Source organism: Phytophthora infestans, genomic scaffold (assembly GCF_000142945.1).
Source record: "Phytophthora infestans T30-4 supercont1.10 genomic scaffold, whole genome shotgun sequence".
Taxonomy (NCBI): Eukaryota; Oomycota; class Peronosporomycetes; order Peronosporales; family Peronosporaceae; genus Phytophthora; species Phytophthora infestans.
Genome location: NW_003303749.1, coordinates 2,549,788 through 2,569,807, shown reverse-complemented (window position 1 = coordinate 2,569,807; position 20,020 = coordinate 2,549,788). Strand labels below are relative to the sequence as shown.

The following is a 20,020-nucleotide window of genomic DNA, read 5'->3' as shown; positions in this document are numbered from 1 at the left end:
GCGGAGATCTTGCCATTATTACTCGTCTGGTGGACCATTTCAAGATGGCGCCGCCATGCGTTTTGGTTATATTATCGCTTTGTTCTCAGAACAAGCCGCAGCTCTGAATTCTAAGGATGAAAAGTTTACATCGTTAGCGTCGATAGCTGAGGAACGTTTGGAGTGGCTGGACCAGCAACTTAACAAGCTGGACAAACCGTTCTCGTGGGAGATGCCGAAGCGCTTTTTATTGACAATAAACGTGTGCAAACATTTCTTCGAGGTCATTAAATTGCAATGACTACTCAAGATCTGGTTTACTTTAAGTACTCGCAGTTGGCAAGAAAATCGCTCCGTTTATTGTTCATGTGCTCTGAAAGAAATTACTTTTTGATTAATTGAAATGCTGCCTCTAAATGTTAGAATCCAGGATTTATATTGGAACATTCCGTCGCATTTTGATGGAAATCGATCCCCTCAGAAGCCAAACCTCATTCTTCATTCTTCATTTTTGCGGACACGACGCACTGACAGCGACGATGAACTTCAGGGGGCTCGGAATGGGGGGTTTCGGTATGGAGTCCCTACTACGCATGGCCGCGTCGGGGGGACCACCACAACGCGAGCAAGAAAAAGACTTTGAAAAAGGTAAATGGCCTTTTGGAGGTGAAGGCACACCCGACACTGTGCCCATTCCTTCTGGCGATGGGTGCGTCAGAATAAGCGAAGTGCTTGGACGCGCTGACAAAGAAGTTGGAGAGTATTCTTTCGGAGGAAAGGCCGATTCGCTGCCAGCCGTACCAGGAATATGCATCAACGATGTCGGGACGATCTCCGTTCCGTTTCAGGAACACGACGCTACAAAATTGATTGAGAAGTGCGAGAAGTCACCGTTTGGTCACAATTTCGACACGAAGATGGACGACAACGTTCGTAAGAGCTGGCAACTGGAGCCTAGTCAGGTGGAGTTCAAGAATCCGCTTTGGGAAAGTGGCCTCCACCAACTAACTCGTACGATCACTGAACGCTTGGGATATAGTGGAGTTCCACTGCAGTGCGTGCTGTACAAGCTGCTTGTGTACGAAGAAGGAGGTCACTTTTTCAAGCATCAAGATACCGAAAAAGAAGACGGTATGATCGCGACGCTGGTTGTTCAGTTGCCTTCGCTACATGAGGGAGGCGATTTGGTGATTTATTCCAATGGGGAAGTGAAACATCGCCACGATTTCGGCAAGGCAGATGGAACAGTAGCATTCCTACCACACTATGCTGTACACTACGCGGACGCTGAGCACGCTCTGGAGACGGTGACTAAGGGATTTCGTCTGGCGTTGGTTTACTCGATCTGCTTACCGAAGGATCGGTGCCAGTTGAAACGAGTATTCGACAAGCCTCTTAGTGACGATCTTGTGGGTGCTATCGGTATGGTATCTGATGGAGACGAGTCTTTCGCGTTACTGCTGTCCCATGAATATACCGAGAAGAGTATCGAAGAGTTTGGATGTGAGGCGCTGAAAGGCGTGGATCGTGTCAGATTCGGTGCCTTGGAAGAAGCAAACGCTCTTGTTGCCCCCGACAAGAAGTTGAAATTCTACATCGTGGAGCTAACTCACTACGTGTTGTTTGCGGAGCATTATGACGAAGCTGGTTGGTTCGAAGAGGAGCGTGAACAATCCATCGCCTGGTACAATTATCGTCCGGACCCAGACGACTCCATTCAAAAAGTGGAGAAAACTGAGGCGACACTTAATTTTCTCAATCCAGCTAGAGAAACTCTGACTCAACTTTGGATGCCTCACGGTGTTAAGGAACTCCATGCTTACACGGGTAACGAAGGTCCGTCTAGTTCGACAAAGTACTCTAGATTCGCTATTGTGGCTTGGCCGGAAAGTCGCCACGCCGAAAATGCGCTCGAGTTCTTGCCGATGGATCTTGCATGCAAGGCTCTTAATGCTCGTAAGCCATTTGATGCGTCAACACTTCGGGTGTTTTTGAATCAAGTCGACAAGCGCTTTAAGACTGAGGTGGATTATAGTTCGCCTTACGGGTTCTCCATCGAGTTCTGCCTGCTATTCTGCGAGCTGGTGCTGGAAGCTGGTGATTCCGATCTGGTGAGCTTTTTCTTTACGAAGCTGTGTCCAAAATTGGGTGACATTGAAGAGAACGAGACGCTAATTCCTCTTCTAGTGGCGATCATACAAAAATACGACTGGAGCAAGATCGGAACGGCTGTCCTCGCTTCTTTGAGCAAGGCGCTGCGGAGTTCATCAACCACGATCAAGCGCGATAAGCTTTCTGAGGTCGAGCTAACTTTACGAGTGATCGATGCGTTGGACGACGGAGAGGCGCAGACAGCATTGCTGGAAATGGTTTTGGAGAAAGCAATGAAGTTAAAAGACGAGCTGTTCTGCGCGCCGAAGGTGGTCCCTCTACTCTGCAAATGGTCTCGTCGATCCAGCGACCCCAGTAAATTTAAGGCGTACTCTGACAAGCTCATGAAGATGGATCCAAGTCTACTTGGTTCTGTTATAGAAGGAATATCGAAGCTCTTCGCCGATGAGGATAAGACTGGGGAGCTGTATGAGCTGGTTAATGCTCAGATGCCCAAGCGAATCGAGTGGCTGGATAGCCAGATTCCTGGGATGAGTAAGTCGTTCACGTGGGAGATGCCGGATGGCAAGTTTTGCGAATCTCCGGAAATTGAGAAGTTTTTAAAAGGACCAGAAGAGGAAATGGACACTAAGAACGCGTTCGGCTTCGATGATCTTAAACAAGCCCAGGATTATGCAGTGGAAGGTAATAATGAGGACCGAGATGATGCTTCTTTTACAATGGAGGCTGTAGGCTCTGACAAGGAGGCGTATTTGAAGATTACTAAAACGCGGAAATGGTTTGATGACCGTCAAAAGAAGTTGGAGCAGTACAAAGCGGAAGTGGCTGGATTGATGGAACGCTTCGGCGAGAAAATGGATCGTGGTGATATGAAACGCGCTCGCCACGAATGAAACTACTTCTCATATCCAGACTTCGTAGACTACGAATCGTAGTTAGCAAAGCTAAGAAGAAGTGGGACCAACTAAGAAAAAAAAAAATGCTCAGCTCAACGCTTCGCCCCTGCTTCATTGCACACAAAGAAAGTTTAACAGTTGCTTCACGTGAAGGATCCGAATGGCTACAGAACAGACTTCCACTCGGGGTGGTAAGTACAGGTCTGGTTGGTAAAACCACTACCTTTGGGTACAATGCAAGTACGCTTAAAGAAACAATACTATAACAAAAACCTTTACTGATCACTACTCCATCTGATCCGCTTCATGTTTCGATATTTCGCTTGACTCAGCTCCGTCTCGTAGACGGCTACTATACAACAGACTTTGAAAGTTGCATCGCACTGTCGCGGCGGATTGGCCTTTGTGCGCCTTCTCCAACACATTTGATGCGTTCGAGTACATGTCAATGTGTTCAATTTGGAAGCATACACCGCTCGCGAGGGCTACATCCAGACTGGTATTTCAAGTGATCTTTAATACACCTTGGTTTTTTTACTTTTTGAAGTTTTTGGTGGCACAAAACTGAGAACATCAATGAGAAACAAATACATTTTTTCAGCTAACTTCTATCGTCCTTTTTATCAGAAACAAGGAGACTCAACGTTTTTTTTTTAAAAAAAAAAAAACGTTGAGGCTCCAGCAGCAATTAATCCATGCTAGCGTCTTCATCGTCTTCTTCGCGACGGCGTTTTGTACCTACCTTAACCGGGGCCATGAATCGTTTGGTAAGCAGTTGTTGTCTTTCCTCTTTCAGCTTTGTCACTCGTGCGTATTGCTGCTCATAAAGACGACGCGTCTTGGTGATCGTAACAAACGCGTCACGGCCATTTCCTTCAGCTGTCATCTCGAACGACGCGTTGTCTTGACTGTGACGCGTCCACCGTTGAGCGTGCCTTAGATTTCGAAAGTAAACCACACCTCGAGTAGTCATAGCAACTTCCGAGCCTCGAAGAAAGGCTTGAACACGTGCGCTGTCACTGAAAAACGCTTCCGGCATCTCCCAAGAGAATGGTTTGTCCAACATGTCAAGCTGCTGGTTCAGCCACTCCAAGCGTGGTTCGATCATCGACGCGAACAATTGGAACTTTTCATCGTCAGGATTGAGAGCAGCTGCATGTACCGAGACTGCCTTGATAGCGGCATCTAAATTGCTTGGCTCAGTTGTCTTTAAATGATCCACTAGACGCGTGAGAATAGCCACATCTCCGTACTCAATGTTTTGTTTTAAGAGCAAGCTCCAGCAACGCATGTCCACCACTTGTTCAGGAGGCGTGTTGATGGCTTTCTTCACTGCCTCTTCTAGAAGCGCTCTCTGGGCGTCACCACTTTTCAGACGTTGCAGCACGTGTAAGAGCACTGCAATGTCCTCACTGGCATCCCAGCTGCTGGAATACTTCTGTGTCGACGTCACCAATGCGTTTAAAACTGCGTCTTTTACGCTATCCCAGTCGAAAGCCTCGATCAAGGATTTGATGCCGTCAGCAAACATGCCTTTCTGTTTCACTCCATTAATGAATTTCTCCAGCAACAAGCCAACCAATGAGGCATCGCCAGACTTCACAATGAACTCGGTCATCATCCGGCAAAAGCTCAAATTGTCTGGCTTTGGATCCTCGTGGTTATACCGGCGTCCAGAAGAGCCACGTTTCTTTATGTGAGCTACCTTTTCACTTGCCCGTTCGATAAACTCTCGAAGAGTACTCGCATCAACGTCCTCCTGGGTTTGGAGGACAGCGGCTGCTGCCTCGATGTTGGCGAGCTTGAAAGTATACTCGAAGTTCTTGGTAACAGGCCAGGCAAAGACTGCATATCTGTGAGCTGTCGTTCCTTTCATCTGATCACCGGAATAACCATCGTAGAGTTTATAGCCCTCGGCTTTCCAAAGCTCAGATATCGTCAATCTCCCAGGGTTCAAGAATGTCGGTGTGAGACTTGGAGGGTCTGCCTCTTTCTTACTAGGACCTTCGATCTCGTTGACGTACATCGTTCTGACGGCGTCACCGTATTTCTTTCCGTCAATACCGTACCATGTCACCGAGTCTTCTCGATCGTAGTCCTGCCAGCGAGCATGTTTTGCCTTCCAGTTCGGATTCTTGTGTGCGCCAAACGTACTGTCATAATGCTGAACAGCGTGAGTAAGTTGTGCGATGTGAAACACCAGTGCCTTATCTTTGGGGATCAAATTATTGGCCTCCAGTAGAGTTCGGTATCTGGTGTTGTCCATGTCGCCAAGTGCCTCAGCACCTCGACTCTGAATGTCTTCTTCCTTGTACTGACCTTCCAATAGTAAAGCAAAACACTCGTCCTCTGGCTCAATCAGCTTCAACACTTCTGCCAGTTCTTCACTCAGTGGTTTATCTCCCTTGGCATCTTTCAAGTGTTGCATCTCTTTCGGTAACGACAGCGAATACTTCAACATCAGCTGAAACCCACTCGTCACTTCTTCTCTAGCATGTGGAGCGTCGGCAAAGTACGCGGCGTAATGCGGTAAATAAGGAGCGACGTTCTTTGCAGTCCCGAAATCATGTCGAAATCGCAGTTCTCGTCCTCGGTAGACGACCAACACTCCGCCGACATGTTCCGACGGCAGCTGCACCTCGATTGTAGCCACTTCTCCGTCTTCTTTACTCTCCTGATGCTTGTCAACTTTCTCACCGGGTCCATAGATAATCAGCTCCTTTAGCTCGCACTGGAGTTTAATCCTCTTAAAGCCCAGTCTATCACCCACTTTATCACCCAGTTTCCGCATTCCACTAGCCCACTCTGGGTTTTTCTTTGTCAATCGACTGGCCTGAAGCCTCCAGGAGCTGCCGGTTACTTGTTCACTGATTGCAAGTACATTGTCTCTCCGTTCATCAGTCAAAGGCACAGGGACCGACCCAACCCCGTCAATGAAAAGTCCAGGGAGGGCGGGCAGAAGTGTGGTCTGACCACCGAAAGAATACTCCCCAGCATCCACCTCAGCCCTCTCCAGCAAGCGGCTGATAGTGGGCGAGGTCTTGCCATCCGTCGCGACCACGTCGTCGTCTTGACCGTCGCAGCCGAACGGCCATAGCTGCTGGGGCGAGTTGGACTCGTTCGTATCGCTCATAATGTAATATTTTTTAGAATTCGGCCAATTAAATAATACAGAGTGAAAAACGGTCTGATTGGTTGATTTAGAAACACCTGTTTGAAATCTGAATTTAAGCTTTCAATCCTTCAAATGTGCTGCTGAAATAAATTTCAGAGAGCTTGAGACGAGATGAAAAAAATGTAGCGTTTCATCAAGAGTTTCTAGAGAACAGTAACACAGCCCAATGCCGAGCTAGATGAGGCCATGCTTGGTCCGTGATTAAAGCCCGGGTTCTCTGCACACGCATCGTAAGCCGCAGAAATTGTTTGGCTTTGCCGGGATTTCAGTATCCACCCCTTCTCTCGGCCTAAGGTTGCGGTAACCACTCCGTTATTGGCCTTTTTCCAGTTTCCAGTTTCTAAAGGATAGGACACTTTTTCGACTTGAGCTCAATATTGAATGATTATTTGCTCAAAAGAAACTCGTACTTAAAATAGGCTTGCCGTAGCACCTCGATGCATGGATTAGACCAACTTCTCTGAGTGATTATTCGACGCACGTCAGTGCAAGCTGAGAGCGGAGCCTTTATTAATGACTTTTTGTCTTCGTACGAGCTTATTAGCTTTCTTTTTGCAGTAATCGGTTTTTGTTGTTGTAATATTACATGAAACTGGTTTCAACGCTATCACCTGATTATTCTGCTTTTTTATGCATAAATGTATGCTTGCTGAAAAAACACTGTAATCGCTGAATTGCCATTTAGAAACGCGAGGTTTTTCCTCATGTTGGGCTGTAACACTACATATTTCTAAATAGCAGCACTTTGATTTACCAATCACAGCAGCATAATTTATGTGAAACTATTTACGAGGATTGATTACGCTAAATATAATTGCATCCGACTTATGAAGCGTTGCCGTACGCGTACACAGTAGCGTCGCACACCATCGATCTCGGAATGAACTTTTGGCTGACACGTGGAAGACGGAATGCTACGCGTACGCAGAGACTTATCGACGTAAGCTAGGAATCCAATGTAATGCACACACAAATCTCTATTAACTACTTAGTCTTCAGCTCTCTCGACACTAACGCGTTTCTTATCCTGCAAAATGGAGACTGAGCTAACTAAATGTAAATACAACGTGAGAAACCCCAGCGACCTTCACTCACGGGACACTTGCCGGGCCTCTCCTGTGGGAGGCTGCTCCAATGCGAGTGCTGCTTCAACTTGCAGAGCATGCTGAATTCACAACACGGCCCCCTCCGACTTGTCGGAACATCAATCGTGAGTTGGCTGCAGCTCGGCAGTCATTCCGATTTTCTCACGATACTTCGCTAGACTTCGCTTGGGCAATGGCTATGTGAACATGTCCGCCGGGTTCTCCAAGCCTGCGACCTTGTGGATCTCCATCAAATCCCTCATTACCTGGTCGCGTACATAATGCCAGCGAAGTTCAATATGGCGGGTACGACGATTATACGCTGGAGCTGTAGCCAACGCAATGGCTGCGTTGTTGTCCATGCCTAACTCCAAACTGGTGCTAACGTTGATCACAGGAAGCACCTCGTCCAGCATATTGACGATTCCACGACCTTCCATCGCAGCTTCACAAGCAGCGACGTACTCAGCTTCAGCTGTAGACTGCGCGACGGTTGTCTGTCTTCGAGCTGCCCAAGCCACTGCACCACCGGCAATCGTCATCACAAACCCTGTGATACTCTTCCGGGAATCAGGGTCATTCCCCCAGTCTGAGTCGCTGTGGGCACTTATCACAATCGAATCAACACCAGTGTCACCCAGAGAGTACACAATACCCAGATTCTTTGTTAACACCAGGTAGCGTAAGATACGCTTGACTGCGCCACAGTGCTTTTGCGTCGGGTTGGCAACGGTGTGTTCGCAATGATTCCGTTGTACGTCGACGACGTAGTACTCGCTACAAACTCTGTGGAGTTCAAGGAATCACTGTTCGCAGCATTTGACGAGAAAAATGGATTCAAAGATGGAGGTGAATTGCATTCGTTTCTGGGAGTGCAAGTTGAGCAAAGTGACAAGTGCATCCGCATTCACCAAGAAAAGTACTGCAACGAGATCCTGGAGCGCTTCGGATTTGATGGTGCACACGGCAGTGCGACCCCGATGGAAATAACAGCAAAGTATAGTCAAAGCACGAGAGTTCAAGATGAAGAGCCGTCTTTCGATTATCGAGGTGATATTGGAGCGCTGATGTACCTAGCTACAAGCACTCCGCCAGATATTGCCTACTCTGTAGGATATCTTAGTCGATTCGTCCTTGCAGTATACGTATAGGCACGGCTCCGTCTGCGTACTCACGAATCCCATCGATTTTAGCCAGCGGTCGATTTTCTCGAACCATTCTGCTCCAGACTGATGAGGACCGTATAGGGCATGGTTTACTCGATACACTTGACCTTTCGGGCAAGGGAAGCCAGGAATCCCACGAACGTACTGCTTTATCTTCAAAACAGCGTTCAAGTATGTCGTATCGATATCACCTTGGTATAAATCGAGCCCTAGTTTTGCTGCAATAGCCACAACTACACGGGAAGTTACCATCTGAGCCACTGGTGAGAATGTCCACTCAAAATCAACTCCGAATTGCTGAAAGTCACCACGTCCGACCAAGCGAGGTCGCCACCGTGTAGCATTTCCTTCATCATCCGTTTTGGCTTGGAATCGCCACATGGTACTCAGTAGATGCGCCTCGTTCGACATCTCACTCTCGTCAATCAGCTCGAAAACATCCTTCTTGAACATTGCATTGACCTCACGCTCCATTCCCTCTAGCCACTCACGACTTTGAGGCGAGCGCATAGCCTCTGGAAAGCTTCGAGGTATCTTAACATCTTTGATGTGCCATCTATCTTCTTCAGGTCCAAAATCTGATTGTTTGACTGATTCCCTTCTGCAAAAGCTTGCATAGAGATGGTAGTCTCCTAGACGGTAAGGAGCATGACGCTCAGATTCCGATCGAAGGATCATTCGCTGGGGCTGTCCTCCGGCGTCTTTCAGTCGCTTGGGCTCTTGCACATCTTCCAGTTCAGCTTCTAGCGAAGAACGTAGATTACCAGTAAGTACTTCCGGCTCCATCACAGTGTCCATTCCGTTGCCGGCATCAGCTGCAATGATCTGGTTATCCACTTCTTCTTGAAGTCCCGTAGATTAACGTCGCAGTGCGAATACATCTACCGCATCCTCTTCAGTAGGGTCTGTTGCGTACTGAGCTTCATAGCACTCAAGATGCTCGCAGTCGTAGGCATCCACGATATTCAGTCTGCCCCACGGTGAATGCAGCGTCCAATCACTTTCGGCAGGTGAACTACCTTCTCCCTTGTGATTCTCGCATTCTTCACTGGAAACTTGACCTGGATCACCATCATGTTCGAAGAGTTCATCGGTATCATGAGGCTCTTCGCACATTTCGCTCTCTAGCTCAGATGACGGCGAGGGTTCCACCTCTATGGCCTCATCATCACTATTAGCAGGATCATCGGTCAAAGGCTCGACTGATCCGCTAAGATCTTCGCTCTCTTCAGTCTTCTCCTCCGGGGTATTATCTCCATTCACACGATCTTGAGCTTGTTGACCATCGTCTTGAGCTGTTACTTCCGTTAGATCTTGAGTCTTTTCCGGTATTTGAGAAGAGACGTGGGGCTGTGACATCGTTTCATCTTCACTAGCACGACTTACTTCTTGATCTGCCCTCGATTTCGGGAAAGCAGTATACATCGGCATACTCATCCACTCCTTAGTCCCACTATGGTCATTCTCCGGTGACTCAATAGTGTCATGGTGAGTGTGCGCAGCAGGCGATAATTCCTCGATCTCCTCATCATCTGGCAAATTTGGCGAATCAGGTGGCGAATTGTTGTCCTTCTCGGCAGCACACCCTGTTCATCAATGGCGCTCCTGTACGTACTACCTGGTGCGTCTCCTCTTCGTTGTTCTTCATCTACCGATGACATCCAGTTCTTGACGTTGTTGCGGTAGCTTTCCTGATACCGGTCCTTGTAGAGAATTTCCTCGTTGACAGACGCATGCAGGACGTGCTGCACCACCTTCTCCGTTGGGAAATAGACCTCATACCCTGGTTGGTCCTCTAGGTAACCGACCACAAAGCCAATACGGCAGCTGCTATTTAGCTTTCGACGCGACTGGTCTTTAGCCCGGTGCACGTAGGCTACTGCTCCGAATCTTTTCAGGCGATGTAGATCAGGTTTCTTGTTCATCATCAAGCGATACGGCGTATCCTTGATAGCTTGACAGTACGACCGATTGCGAATTAATGTAGCCATTTTCAAAGCATACAGCGCACGCGGAAAATATAGACGAAAAATCGTTTTTCACCATTTTTTCTTCCAATTTCAAGCTCTTTCCAAATGAATTTTAGCCAATTAAAAGCTTGTTAAAACAATTCGTTTGCGGTGCTTCTTGCCTCTATCCGACAACTGACACTTGAGATTCTCTTAAAAAATTGCCTTTGGCTGCGTAGCTGCAGCGCGGAACACATAGACGAAGTGGTAAGGAAGACATTTATATCGCTTTGAAGGGGTCTGGGGGAGTGCAGCTCAATGCACACCAGAGAGAGGGCATTGACAAACCTCTACACGTTTTTATTTGCCAAAACGTTTGTTTATTTAGACGGGGCGAGGCAAACCACTGACAGACTTCGAGAAAGGTCAAATTTTGGCGCTGAAGGAGGAACACCAAAAGGAAAATGCTATTGCGAAGCGCATCGGTCGCTCGTGGAAGGTTGTGCACAGCTTTTTAAGCAACCCAGAGACGTACGGCACGAAAAACAGTCCGGGCAGGCCGTAGAAGCTGACGCCTACGGCCGAGCGTCGACTGCTTCGTGAGGCATCTAAGACTGGTGTAAGCGCTAGAGCTCTAAAAGATTCGTTACAGCTACCTATCTCTGTTCGTAGGGTACAGGAAGTGCTGCACGACTCAGAGAATAGGGTGCATGAGAAGAGGATTGCATGTCCAGTGCTCAAACCCAAGCACATTAAGAACAGACTGAAGTGGGCCGAACAGCATGTGGAGCATGGCCCTTAACTGGAGCTCTGTGGTGTTCTCAGATGAGAAAAAGTTTAATTTAGACGGACTCGATTGATACCAGTACTATTGGAGAGATCTAAGAAAAGAGAAGCAAATTTATTCGAACCATCAGTCCGGTGGAGGCAGCGTGTTCGTTTGGGGCGCCTTTAGTGTCAAAGGTAAGTCCGAGTTGGCGTTCCTGGAGGGCAAGCAGAACGCAGAGAAGTACATTGACACATTGGGTGACTACCTATTTTCGTTTGCGCACCTTTATCACGGCTTGGATTTTGAATTTCAGCACGATAATGCGTCGATTCATACGACCAGAGTAGCTAAATGGTGTTTGGAGAACCTGGATGTGCGTGTGATGTGGTGGCCTGCGAAGTCACCAGACCTAAATCCTATTGAAAACATGTGGGGTATCCTTGCTAGAGCAGTATACGTGAACGGAAAGCAGTATGACACTAAGATGGAGCATGTAAAGGCCATCAAGAAAGCGTGGGCTGCCATTCCGGTGTCGACTCTGGAAAACGTGGTTCAATCGATGTTAGAACGTTGCATGGAGGTCTACCGCCTCGAAGGGCTCAAAACCAAGTACTAGTTCACCTACATCAACCAGTTTAACCATTATTTTTGCTTGAATAGCGCTCGTCTAGGCATCACTTAGTACTTCGTCGATCGTTTCGCGCTTTGCACACTAAGTCGAAGTCAGTTAATGGGCTGTATCTCGAGTGTCAGTTGTCGGATAGAGGCAAGAAGCACCGCAAACGAATCGTTTTAACCAGCTTTGTATTGGCTAAAATTCATTTGGAAAGAGCTTGAGATTGGAAGAAAAATGGTGAAAAACGATTTTTCGTCTATATTTTCCGTGTACATCCAGAACTGACGCTTCGGCAAGCCTGCCATGGTGAGCATTGTCTTCATCATGTGTGTCAACGTCTGATTTGCTCGTTCGGTAAGATTCAGATGCGAACCATGGGGAGGGTTTGGCAGAAACGCTATCTCCTGTTGTTGGTACCACTGATTCATCTCCCCGTTGACTAACTCCTTGCCACTGTCCGTGATCACTTTCAGCACCTTGCATTCGCTGAACTGGCGCTCAGCCCAAACAATATAGTGTCGCATGGCCGTGTTCACCTCAGAGGCAGTCTTCAACTTTAGCGGGTAGACCGTCGTGTAGCGTGAATAGCCATCGACTATAACTAATACAGCCTTGGGAAGTTTGGCACTTGAGCTCTGGTGAGGAAATAACAGGTCTGCAAAGAAAACTTGGTTCTTCCGCCTGATCTCACGCGCTAGCGTCTGCTTGGGCGAAGGTTTTCTCTGCTTCCCCAGGTGGCATGCTTCGCAGTCCGCGAAGCTACGCTGTCGCAGCATCATACCAGTAGCAAAATCATGGTCGACCATCATCTTGACAAACTGTGGGCACAGATGGCCCAGTCGTTCGTGCCATCTCTGCAGATCAGCTGCGCCATCTGCAGCCGTGATGCTCACACGGTGCGGAGGCTGGTACGAGGAGGTCTGTCTCTCGACCTTCTGATTCTCCCTGGTGTTCTCCGGAAGAAATGAGCTCCGAGCAGAAAATGTGTACAGTCCAAATGGGTCACGGCCCACTTCTAGAAGCTTTTTATCCCTCTCCCAGAGCTCGTACACTTTCTTGCCCTTTCGTCCATGAAACTCAATATCATAACCTTGGTCTTCAGCCTGCGAGTGTGACAGCAGATTCTTGCTATCCGGAACGAAGAATACATCTCGAAGAGTAAGGATCACAACAGGTCCACTGTTTTTCACCTTAAACTTCGCCGTTCCATGGCCAAGCGGAACAGCCGCGAACTTCTTCTGGAATCCGCGTACTCGGTCTGCTATTGGTCCGAGAATGGTTTGTATTCCGTAAAGTAGCGTTGGTCCGATGCTGCATGGACATTTGCCGCGTTATCCAGGCACCACTCCCAATTAGCATATTCCTCAGCACAGTGATCACGTTGATCACTACCGCTAGGACTATTACCATGCCGTCCGTGGTCAGTGGGGGTCGCTATGTCTGGGGTAGCTGTCGTCACAGGAACAGGCACCGCAGAAGTGTCCGGAGCCGAAACTGGCGAAGTTTGCTCTGTCACTACAGGATCCACTGACTGTTTGGGGCTCTCGCTTTTCTCGAGACGCTTAGTGTACGTGGCTTGTTTGGCCTTCGGCGCATTTGTAGACGCCAGCAACGTCTTTGGGCAATCTTTCTGCTGATGACCTGGTTGATGGCATCTGAAGCAGTTGCTCTGCTGCTGATCCAACTTCTTGGTTGCGATAGCAGCCGCCTTTTCTGGTAGCTCAGTCTTCGTACCGATGCCAGAACTATGCTTTTGATTATGTCCTGCTCGTTGACCGTGTCCTTGCCCTTGGTTGTGTGCACCATTGCCACCAGTAACTCCAAGTTCTTTATCACACTTGTTGTAACTGTCCATTCGCAGGATCTGGTCCTTGAGTTTCTCAGGAGTATCCATCTCACTGGTTCCGATTTCGACCATTCCTCTCAGGCGATCAAATCGTGGGGTTGCTGGCAAAGACCGAATCAACAAGTTTATGAAGATCGGATCTCTAACATCAGCATTGATAGCAGCAAGCTGCTCCTTTGTCAGAAACATATTGTTAACATGTAGACGAACATCCCAGTTCGGCTTACATTTAGCAGCTTGGAGCTTGTTGTACAGAATGATCTCTTGGTTCGTACGGGTTGCCGTGTTCGCCGTACCCTCTAACGTATCCATCAAGTATTTTCACATTTCTGTACCGGTCTTCTTCATCATGACCTGCTGTCCGAGCTCCATCGACAGCGAGGACATAATGATCTGCTTCACCTTGACTTAGCCCTCCTTGAACTTCGACTTCTCTTCGTCCGTCACGTTGGAGGCCAACGTCTTGGTTCCACTCGCGTACTCGAGAACGTTCTTGTCCTCGAACGCGATCTTCATCATTTGCTTGTATTACACCTAGCATTGGCCATGCCAACCGATAGGGCGTCCGTTCTTGTTGAGTTCAACCATGTTTGACATCTTGGGTCTTCAGAGTGCTCACAACTGTCCTTACTGACAGCTTGGGCTCATAACCCTGTTACGCGTACGCAGAGACTTCTCGACGTAAGCTAGGAATCCAATGCAATGCACACACGAATTCCTATTAGCTACTTAGTCTTCAGGTCTCTCGACACTTACGCGTTTCTTATCCTGCAAAATGGAGACTGAGCTAACTTAATGTAAATACAACGTGAGAAACCCCAGCGACCTTCACTCACGGGACACTTGCCGGGTCTCTCCTGTGGGAGGCTGCTCCAATGCGAGTGCTGCTTCAGCTTGCAGAGCATACTGAATTCACAACACGGAAGTCATGTGTCCCGCCTGACAAGCTAATACACTCCACAGCCTTGTGTCCCGCCTGACAAGCTAATACACTCCACAGCCTTTTGAAGGGAAGTATGATCCCTTTTTATGGTACATCCTGCGATAGGAATCCTTTTATTTTATGGAAGTAGAAAAGCGGTCTCCCGGCGCTATGACTATACCGAGAGGGTTGTCTGGAGTTGAGCACGCAACATTTGTACCCTAGTGTAATTATATTTAGTAGCATTTTGTTTTGCATAGTATTATATTTGTTAGAACTGAGTCACGATGCTAATTACAGTTGTCAATTGTTTTGTGAGAAGGATATTTGATAATAGCACAAAGTCCCAGGTCCCAGCTTTTACAGAGAATATTTATCCTACGAGGACAGCTAGCTGTATGTAGAAGAGCTGTATGGGCAGCCTCACACACATAAATCGTTCCAAAAAGTTGTCTGTAGCGCAAGCAACTTTCAGATCACAACATAACACAGGATAAAGATTCAGATTTAGATATTGGCTGCCTTGTTCTGGCTATTTGTTGGGAGGCGATCTCGTGTAGTGTGTGCCAGACGAAGACAGAGTCACGGATGCATACGGTCACCTTTGAGCCTCCGGAGCTTTAATCAGTACGCTGAAGGGTACGTACTACGATTGGACTCAACAGAAGGCGTGCAAGTGCTTACATGACGCTCGTTTTCTGGGTTGTTGATACATTCAGTAAAACGTGTATACCGGTAGTGTGGCCTACAGAATTTGCCCATCAGCTTCCCTACCAAAAAGTTAATAAGCCGTAATTCGGTATGAGGAGCGGGCCTGCCCGCCGAAGAAGCAGCCTTCACGCCCTCTTTAATCTCAACAAAGTAGCTATTTCAGCCTTAGAGATTTCGACGGCTGAGCTACGGTGTTAGTAAGAAAACTGCATTTAAAGAGTGCTAGTACTGGGCACTACAGCACTAGGGTAGTAAAGAAAAAATGTTTTATATCGTTTTGACAGTCCTCCCAGCTTAAAGCGAAGCACCCTAGCTAAGTGAGACTTGGAGGATAACTTCAATTATTAGGAAGCGCAATACATGGAGTTTCGATACCCAGAGCTCCCCGGGTGTTAGCTGTACGATAGAGGGGGAGCAAATTCAACTGTATTCTTAAAGAAACATATTTTTATGCAAGAAACAGCCCTGTCCTCTCAAGTCAGAATGGCCTTGAACTCGTCAAATTCGATCTCTCCGCTGCCATCCACATCCAGCTTGTTGATCATTTCCTCAATATTGATAGTAAGACCGAAGTCTCCCTTGATGATTTTCACCAGTGTCTCTTTGCGCACAAACCCTGTCTTGTCTGATTTACCACCGCATGCAACAAATGCATCAACTGCGTATAAAAAGTTATCGTTGGCAGTGTTTAGCTTCCAATCAAGAGGGTCCACGTACTCATGTCGCTATCGTCTTCGAACATAGCGGCTCGATCTTTTTGGTTGTCGATGACTTGCAGAAACTCAGCAAAGTCTAGCAGCCAATGTCAATTCCAACACATTTACACCTATCCATTCAACTAAGCATAACAAGTACCAATTGCTCCGCTCATGTCCTCGTCAACCTCGCTAATCATTTGAAACAACTCTTCCTCGGTCGGCTGCTGTCCCATCGCTAATCCGAATTGTTGGTACAGTACCTTCAAACCTTCATCATATTCAAAAGTAAAACATCCACTACCTTCGAGCACTTGCCGTAACTCCCAGACATCGATTGTTCCACTCCTAATTGTTTTTATCGCATAAGTCCCACGTTATAGATCTACGGTAGCACACCAATCTACATGCATATCCATCTCACCGATCCTTGTCGAAGGCCAGGAATGCCTCTCGGCAAGCGTCAATCTCATCTTGTGCCAACACCATCCTGAGTTTAATTCGTCAAAACCAGCAGCAGTGTGTTCGTACGACCCTTCACGAAACTAAAATAAATGGAAAAACTGGATTTTAACAAATTAAAAGCTTAAGTCCCGCTGAAAAAAAAGGGATAACTGGATTTTAACAAATTAAAAGCTTTTGTCCCGCGTTGGCTCACTCCTTCTTCTTGGTTAAATGATGCGTGCTCTTAAGCACTTGCTGGGGCTGTAACCCAATCGGGATAACATTGTGCAGTAAGTAGTTCTCGTTGTTTGTCTCCACGTGTGCCAACTCGTATTTGTAGTTAATCATCATGCCAGCACTTTGTGCAAGTCTCTATTTAGCACAATACAAAACAATAAATGAGAACGAAATGAGAAGCAGGGAGACAGAAAGACAAGAGTACTTCAAACTCAAAAACCGACGAACCTTCTTGGACAGATCTGCGTGCCAGTTGATTCGATCAAAACTGGCACCATTTCTGACGTGGAAGTTCGTGACGGGGTCCAACGCCTTTCCGCGCTTCTTTTCATGGTAGATATAGCGTGCACCGAGCTTCAACATGATAGGCTTAAGTACTGCATCCAGCTCCGGGTCTTCGCTCCACTTATCGATCGACAGCGTGTCCAAAACAATGGCCACGGGAGTTGCGTTTGACGGAACAGCGACGCTACGCTTTTCTAACGCATCCATCAGAGCATCAAGCTCCATCGGGTAAACCAATGATTCATCCGTTTTATACCGCTGCGTTTCGAGCCATGGCATAAATTGGGGCAATGGGCTCAGAGTCGCGAACATTTTTAAGCGCGGGTGCTCTGTCTTGAGGGCTTTAGCGACCTCTTTAATGAGGAAATTACCCAAGTCGACACCCTGGAATAATACAAACAAGTGCGGTATGTTAGCAGTTTGTTACCATTACAAATGCAAAGTGCTCACCCTACCGCAAGTCCCTTTTGCGTCGAAGAGATAGAGTAAAAGATAGCAGCGTTGGCTTGAGAGGTGTCTGCTAGCTGCTCCGTTTCATCACGAATGGACTGCATGCTGGATGCGATCTCTTGCATCAGTGCTACATGCACAAACACCAAGGGCTCATCTGGAATACTACAGTACATGTAGAAACAAAATAAATTAAATATGAAAGGCTGAGCTGTCTCCAGCTCCATTGATCTCACCTAGGGTGAAAAAAAGCAAAGCACCGCCGTCCATTTCCTAGGACAAGGAACAAGCACCTGTCAAGCCACCATTCAAGACATCAGCAGAATTGTCCCAGCCTACCAAGCCGCCTCTTAAGTTCGGCAATCGTGCCCACAGGGTGCACTGCCTCGTAGCGAATGATTTTCTCCAGAAGCTGGCCAGGAGAGTGCTCGTAGGTCACACGCTCTAACTTCAAGAATCCAACGCTAAACCACGATGCCAAAAATTGCTAAAACAGAGCACACAGGCGTCAATTGTCGTATAGGACAATACACCAATAGGACAGTAGTACACCACAAGCACCCGTGTACTCACTTTTAAGCTTGCGTCAAATGAGCGAAGAGCAGGGATTTCGGAATGGCTTGCGCTCTTACGCAATACTTGCAGCAGGTCTGCTCTCATGTGTACTAAGAACAACATCCCGTTTTCTCGCTGTGACAAAATTTGTTGAAAGAACATCTAGAATGTTGTCACCCTTGTCAGATCCCACACATTCCAATTAAATGCAAATATCATTTACCTCATAGAGCGGCGAGAGTGCGTTACGGAGATTTATAAACGTGCGCAGGTATCTCTCCACGTTCTCGTGCTCCCAGTTCACGATACCACCGCGGGCGTCCATCACGTTGACCATGTTCTGCTCGAACTGAGCAGCGTTTTGCAAAGCCTACCTCACATAAGTAGAGCAAAAGAAGCCCACGTTTCGGTTAATTACAGCAGCTACAAAAAAATATCGAATCCTCAGCTACTCACCACAGCCGTGTCAATGTGCAAGTCCTGTGCCAAGATAAGAAGAAACTGCCTCTTCTCGTCAGTATGCATGCCTCGATACGCCGTGCAAAGACTCTGGATCACGACTTGCGGCACAAAATCTACTTCAACATTGTCACTAACTATCCTACCCATCCTTTTTTTTATCAATTAAACGCACCACCGGTGTCGGCCTTAGTCTTGACCACCTCCTGGATCAACTTAGACAGCTTCTGCTGCGCCGATGGATTTGTCAGGTCGATGTTGCGCAGGAACGAAGACCGCTGGCACTGGTCTTTCGGTACTACATCGCCGACCTCGTGCGTATTGCTCGAGCCGTCACGAACTTCTCCGCTTCCACTGGAAAATACGCGCTGCGTGGTGCCCATCGACCACAGTGCCAGTCGGGGGGGCGTAATTCCGGTAGTGATTACTGTGCCACGTACTTTACGACGGAACACGCTGCACGCCGCCCACATGGGGCGGGTGGGAAAGGAAGCCATCGCCTGTAGCAGGATTGCAAATTGGTTTTGGAATCTTTGGAATTTTGGGTAAATTGATCACCCATATTGGGTTTAAAAAAAAGTAAGAGTACCCAGTTTCAAATACCTGTAAGCCTTTATGCACCGGTATTGCTATATTGGATACAGACGAGGACACTTTAATATGACACTTTTGGTTTTTCGTTATCTATGCTTTCAAATCCTAATATTTTTATCCAATCAACTGTAAAGATGTACATGTATTACAGTCCAGCTTTCTCCCAAGCCCGCTTGATGCAGCGCTCGTCGATGGCCGCCCACGCTGTCACTACCCTGTCTACAAGCAGCTTTCTCTTCTCATCTGCAGACATGCGCTTGAGCGCCAGCAGCCTCTCCCGCAGAGGCAGGGACCCATTCCTCTGGATGGAGGTTAAGTTGTAGGATAGCGTCAGCGAGCGTAGCTTCTTCTTGAACGGGCCCATGATGCCCACGTCCAGAGGTTGTAGTACAGCAGTAGTGTTTTTTGGTAGAGGCACGAGCTCTGTCCCCCACGACGCGAATGCTTCCTGCGCGGTCTCGGACACATGGCACTTCAGATTGTCGACGTAGATGGCTAGAGGGTCTGGGAATTCGTCACAAACAAATTCTGCCCACTGACCGTTGATAAACGTTTCGTTCCAAACCCTTGTATCCATCCAACCATTTTGTTGGACGGTTACAAGGACTTGGTTCGAGTATGCCGTCATATCACGTTCAATTGTGCCGCCTGGCTGGCCGCGGAAAATGACTAGCGGCTTTAGCTTTTTTCCTGCCGCGGAAACGGTGAGCAGCACACTCGCTCGATCCGAACGGCGGCGTCCTTTGACCCGCGCGGACTTGCTTTGGCCGCGCTCGGCAAGGATGATGCCGGGGTCTTCCTCGTAGTAGACCGCGGTTTCGTCAGCATTGAAGACGCACTCTCGCTGGTACGCCTTCTTGATTTCGGCGCCAACCTCTGCCGAAAAGCGCTGCTGCTCTGCGAGCAGCTCTTGGGTCGATATGATAGTTTTGGTGGCCCGACGAAACGAAAAGCCGCGACTCAGTGCTACGCGACGGATTGCACGTCGTAGACTGTCCTCTTGACGCGTCAGCAAATAGTCCGAAGCCCATGAGCTGTATTCTTCCTTGACAAAAGCAACACAGTGGTTAGTTTT

At 47.8% G+C, this 20,020-nt stretch overlaps 4 protein-coding genes across 4 annotated transcripts; 1 reads left to right on the top strand and 3 right to left on the bottom strand.

Moving 5' to 3' along the window:
* Nucleotides 1–572: 572 nt before the first annotated feature.
* PITG_07148 (uncharacterized protein) lies at nt 573–2,984 on the top strand (the record flags this gene model as incomplete). Its single annotated transcript, XM_002905062.1, has 1 exon — nt 573–2,984. The coding sequence occupies one exon, from the start codon at nt 573–575 to the stop codon at nt 2,982–2,984; it is 2,412 nt and encodes an 803-aa protein (XP_002905108.1).
* A 1,464-nt stretch (nt 2,985–4,448) lies between these two features.
* Nucleotides 4,449–6,120, bottom strand: PITG_07147 (uncharacterized protein; the record flags this gene model as incomplete). Its single annotated transcript, XM_002905061.1, has 4 exons — nt 4,449–4,460; nt 4,534–5,535; nt 5,587–5,802; nt 5,848–6,120. 4 exons carry the CDS (start codon nt 6,118–6,120, stop codon nt 4,449–4,451), a joined length of 1,503 nt encoding a protein of 500 aa, XP_002905107.1.
* Nucleotides 6,121–15,699: 9,579 nt separating this feature from the next.
* On the bottom strand, nt 15,700–16,157 carry PITG_07146 (uncharacterized protein; the record flags this gene model as incomplete). Its single annotated transcript, XM_002905060.1, has 3 exons — nt 15,700–15,851; nt 15,944–16,018; nt 16,082–16,157. The coding sequence occupies 3 exons, from the start codon at nt 16,155–16,157 to the stop codon at nt 15,700–15,702; spliced, it is 303 nt and encodes a 100-aa protein (XP_002905106.1).
* A 361-nt stretch (nt 16,158–16,518) lies between these two features.
* Nucleotides 16,519–18,879, bottom strand: PITG_07145 (malonyl-CoA decarboxylase (MCD), putative; the record flags this gene model as incomplete). Its single annotated transcript, XM_002905059.1, has 9 exons — nt 16,519–16,737; nt 16,831–17,271; nt 17,343–17,502; nt 17,574–17,610; nt 17,677–17,824; nt 17,911–18,054; nt 18,116–18,262; nt 18,349–18,467; nt 18,527–18,879. 8 exons carry the CDS (start codon nt 18,415–18,417, stop codon nt 16,576–16,578), a joined length of 1,308 nt encoding a protein of 435 aa, XP_002905105.1.
* Between the last annotated feature and the right edge of the window lie 1,141 nt (nt 18,880–20,020).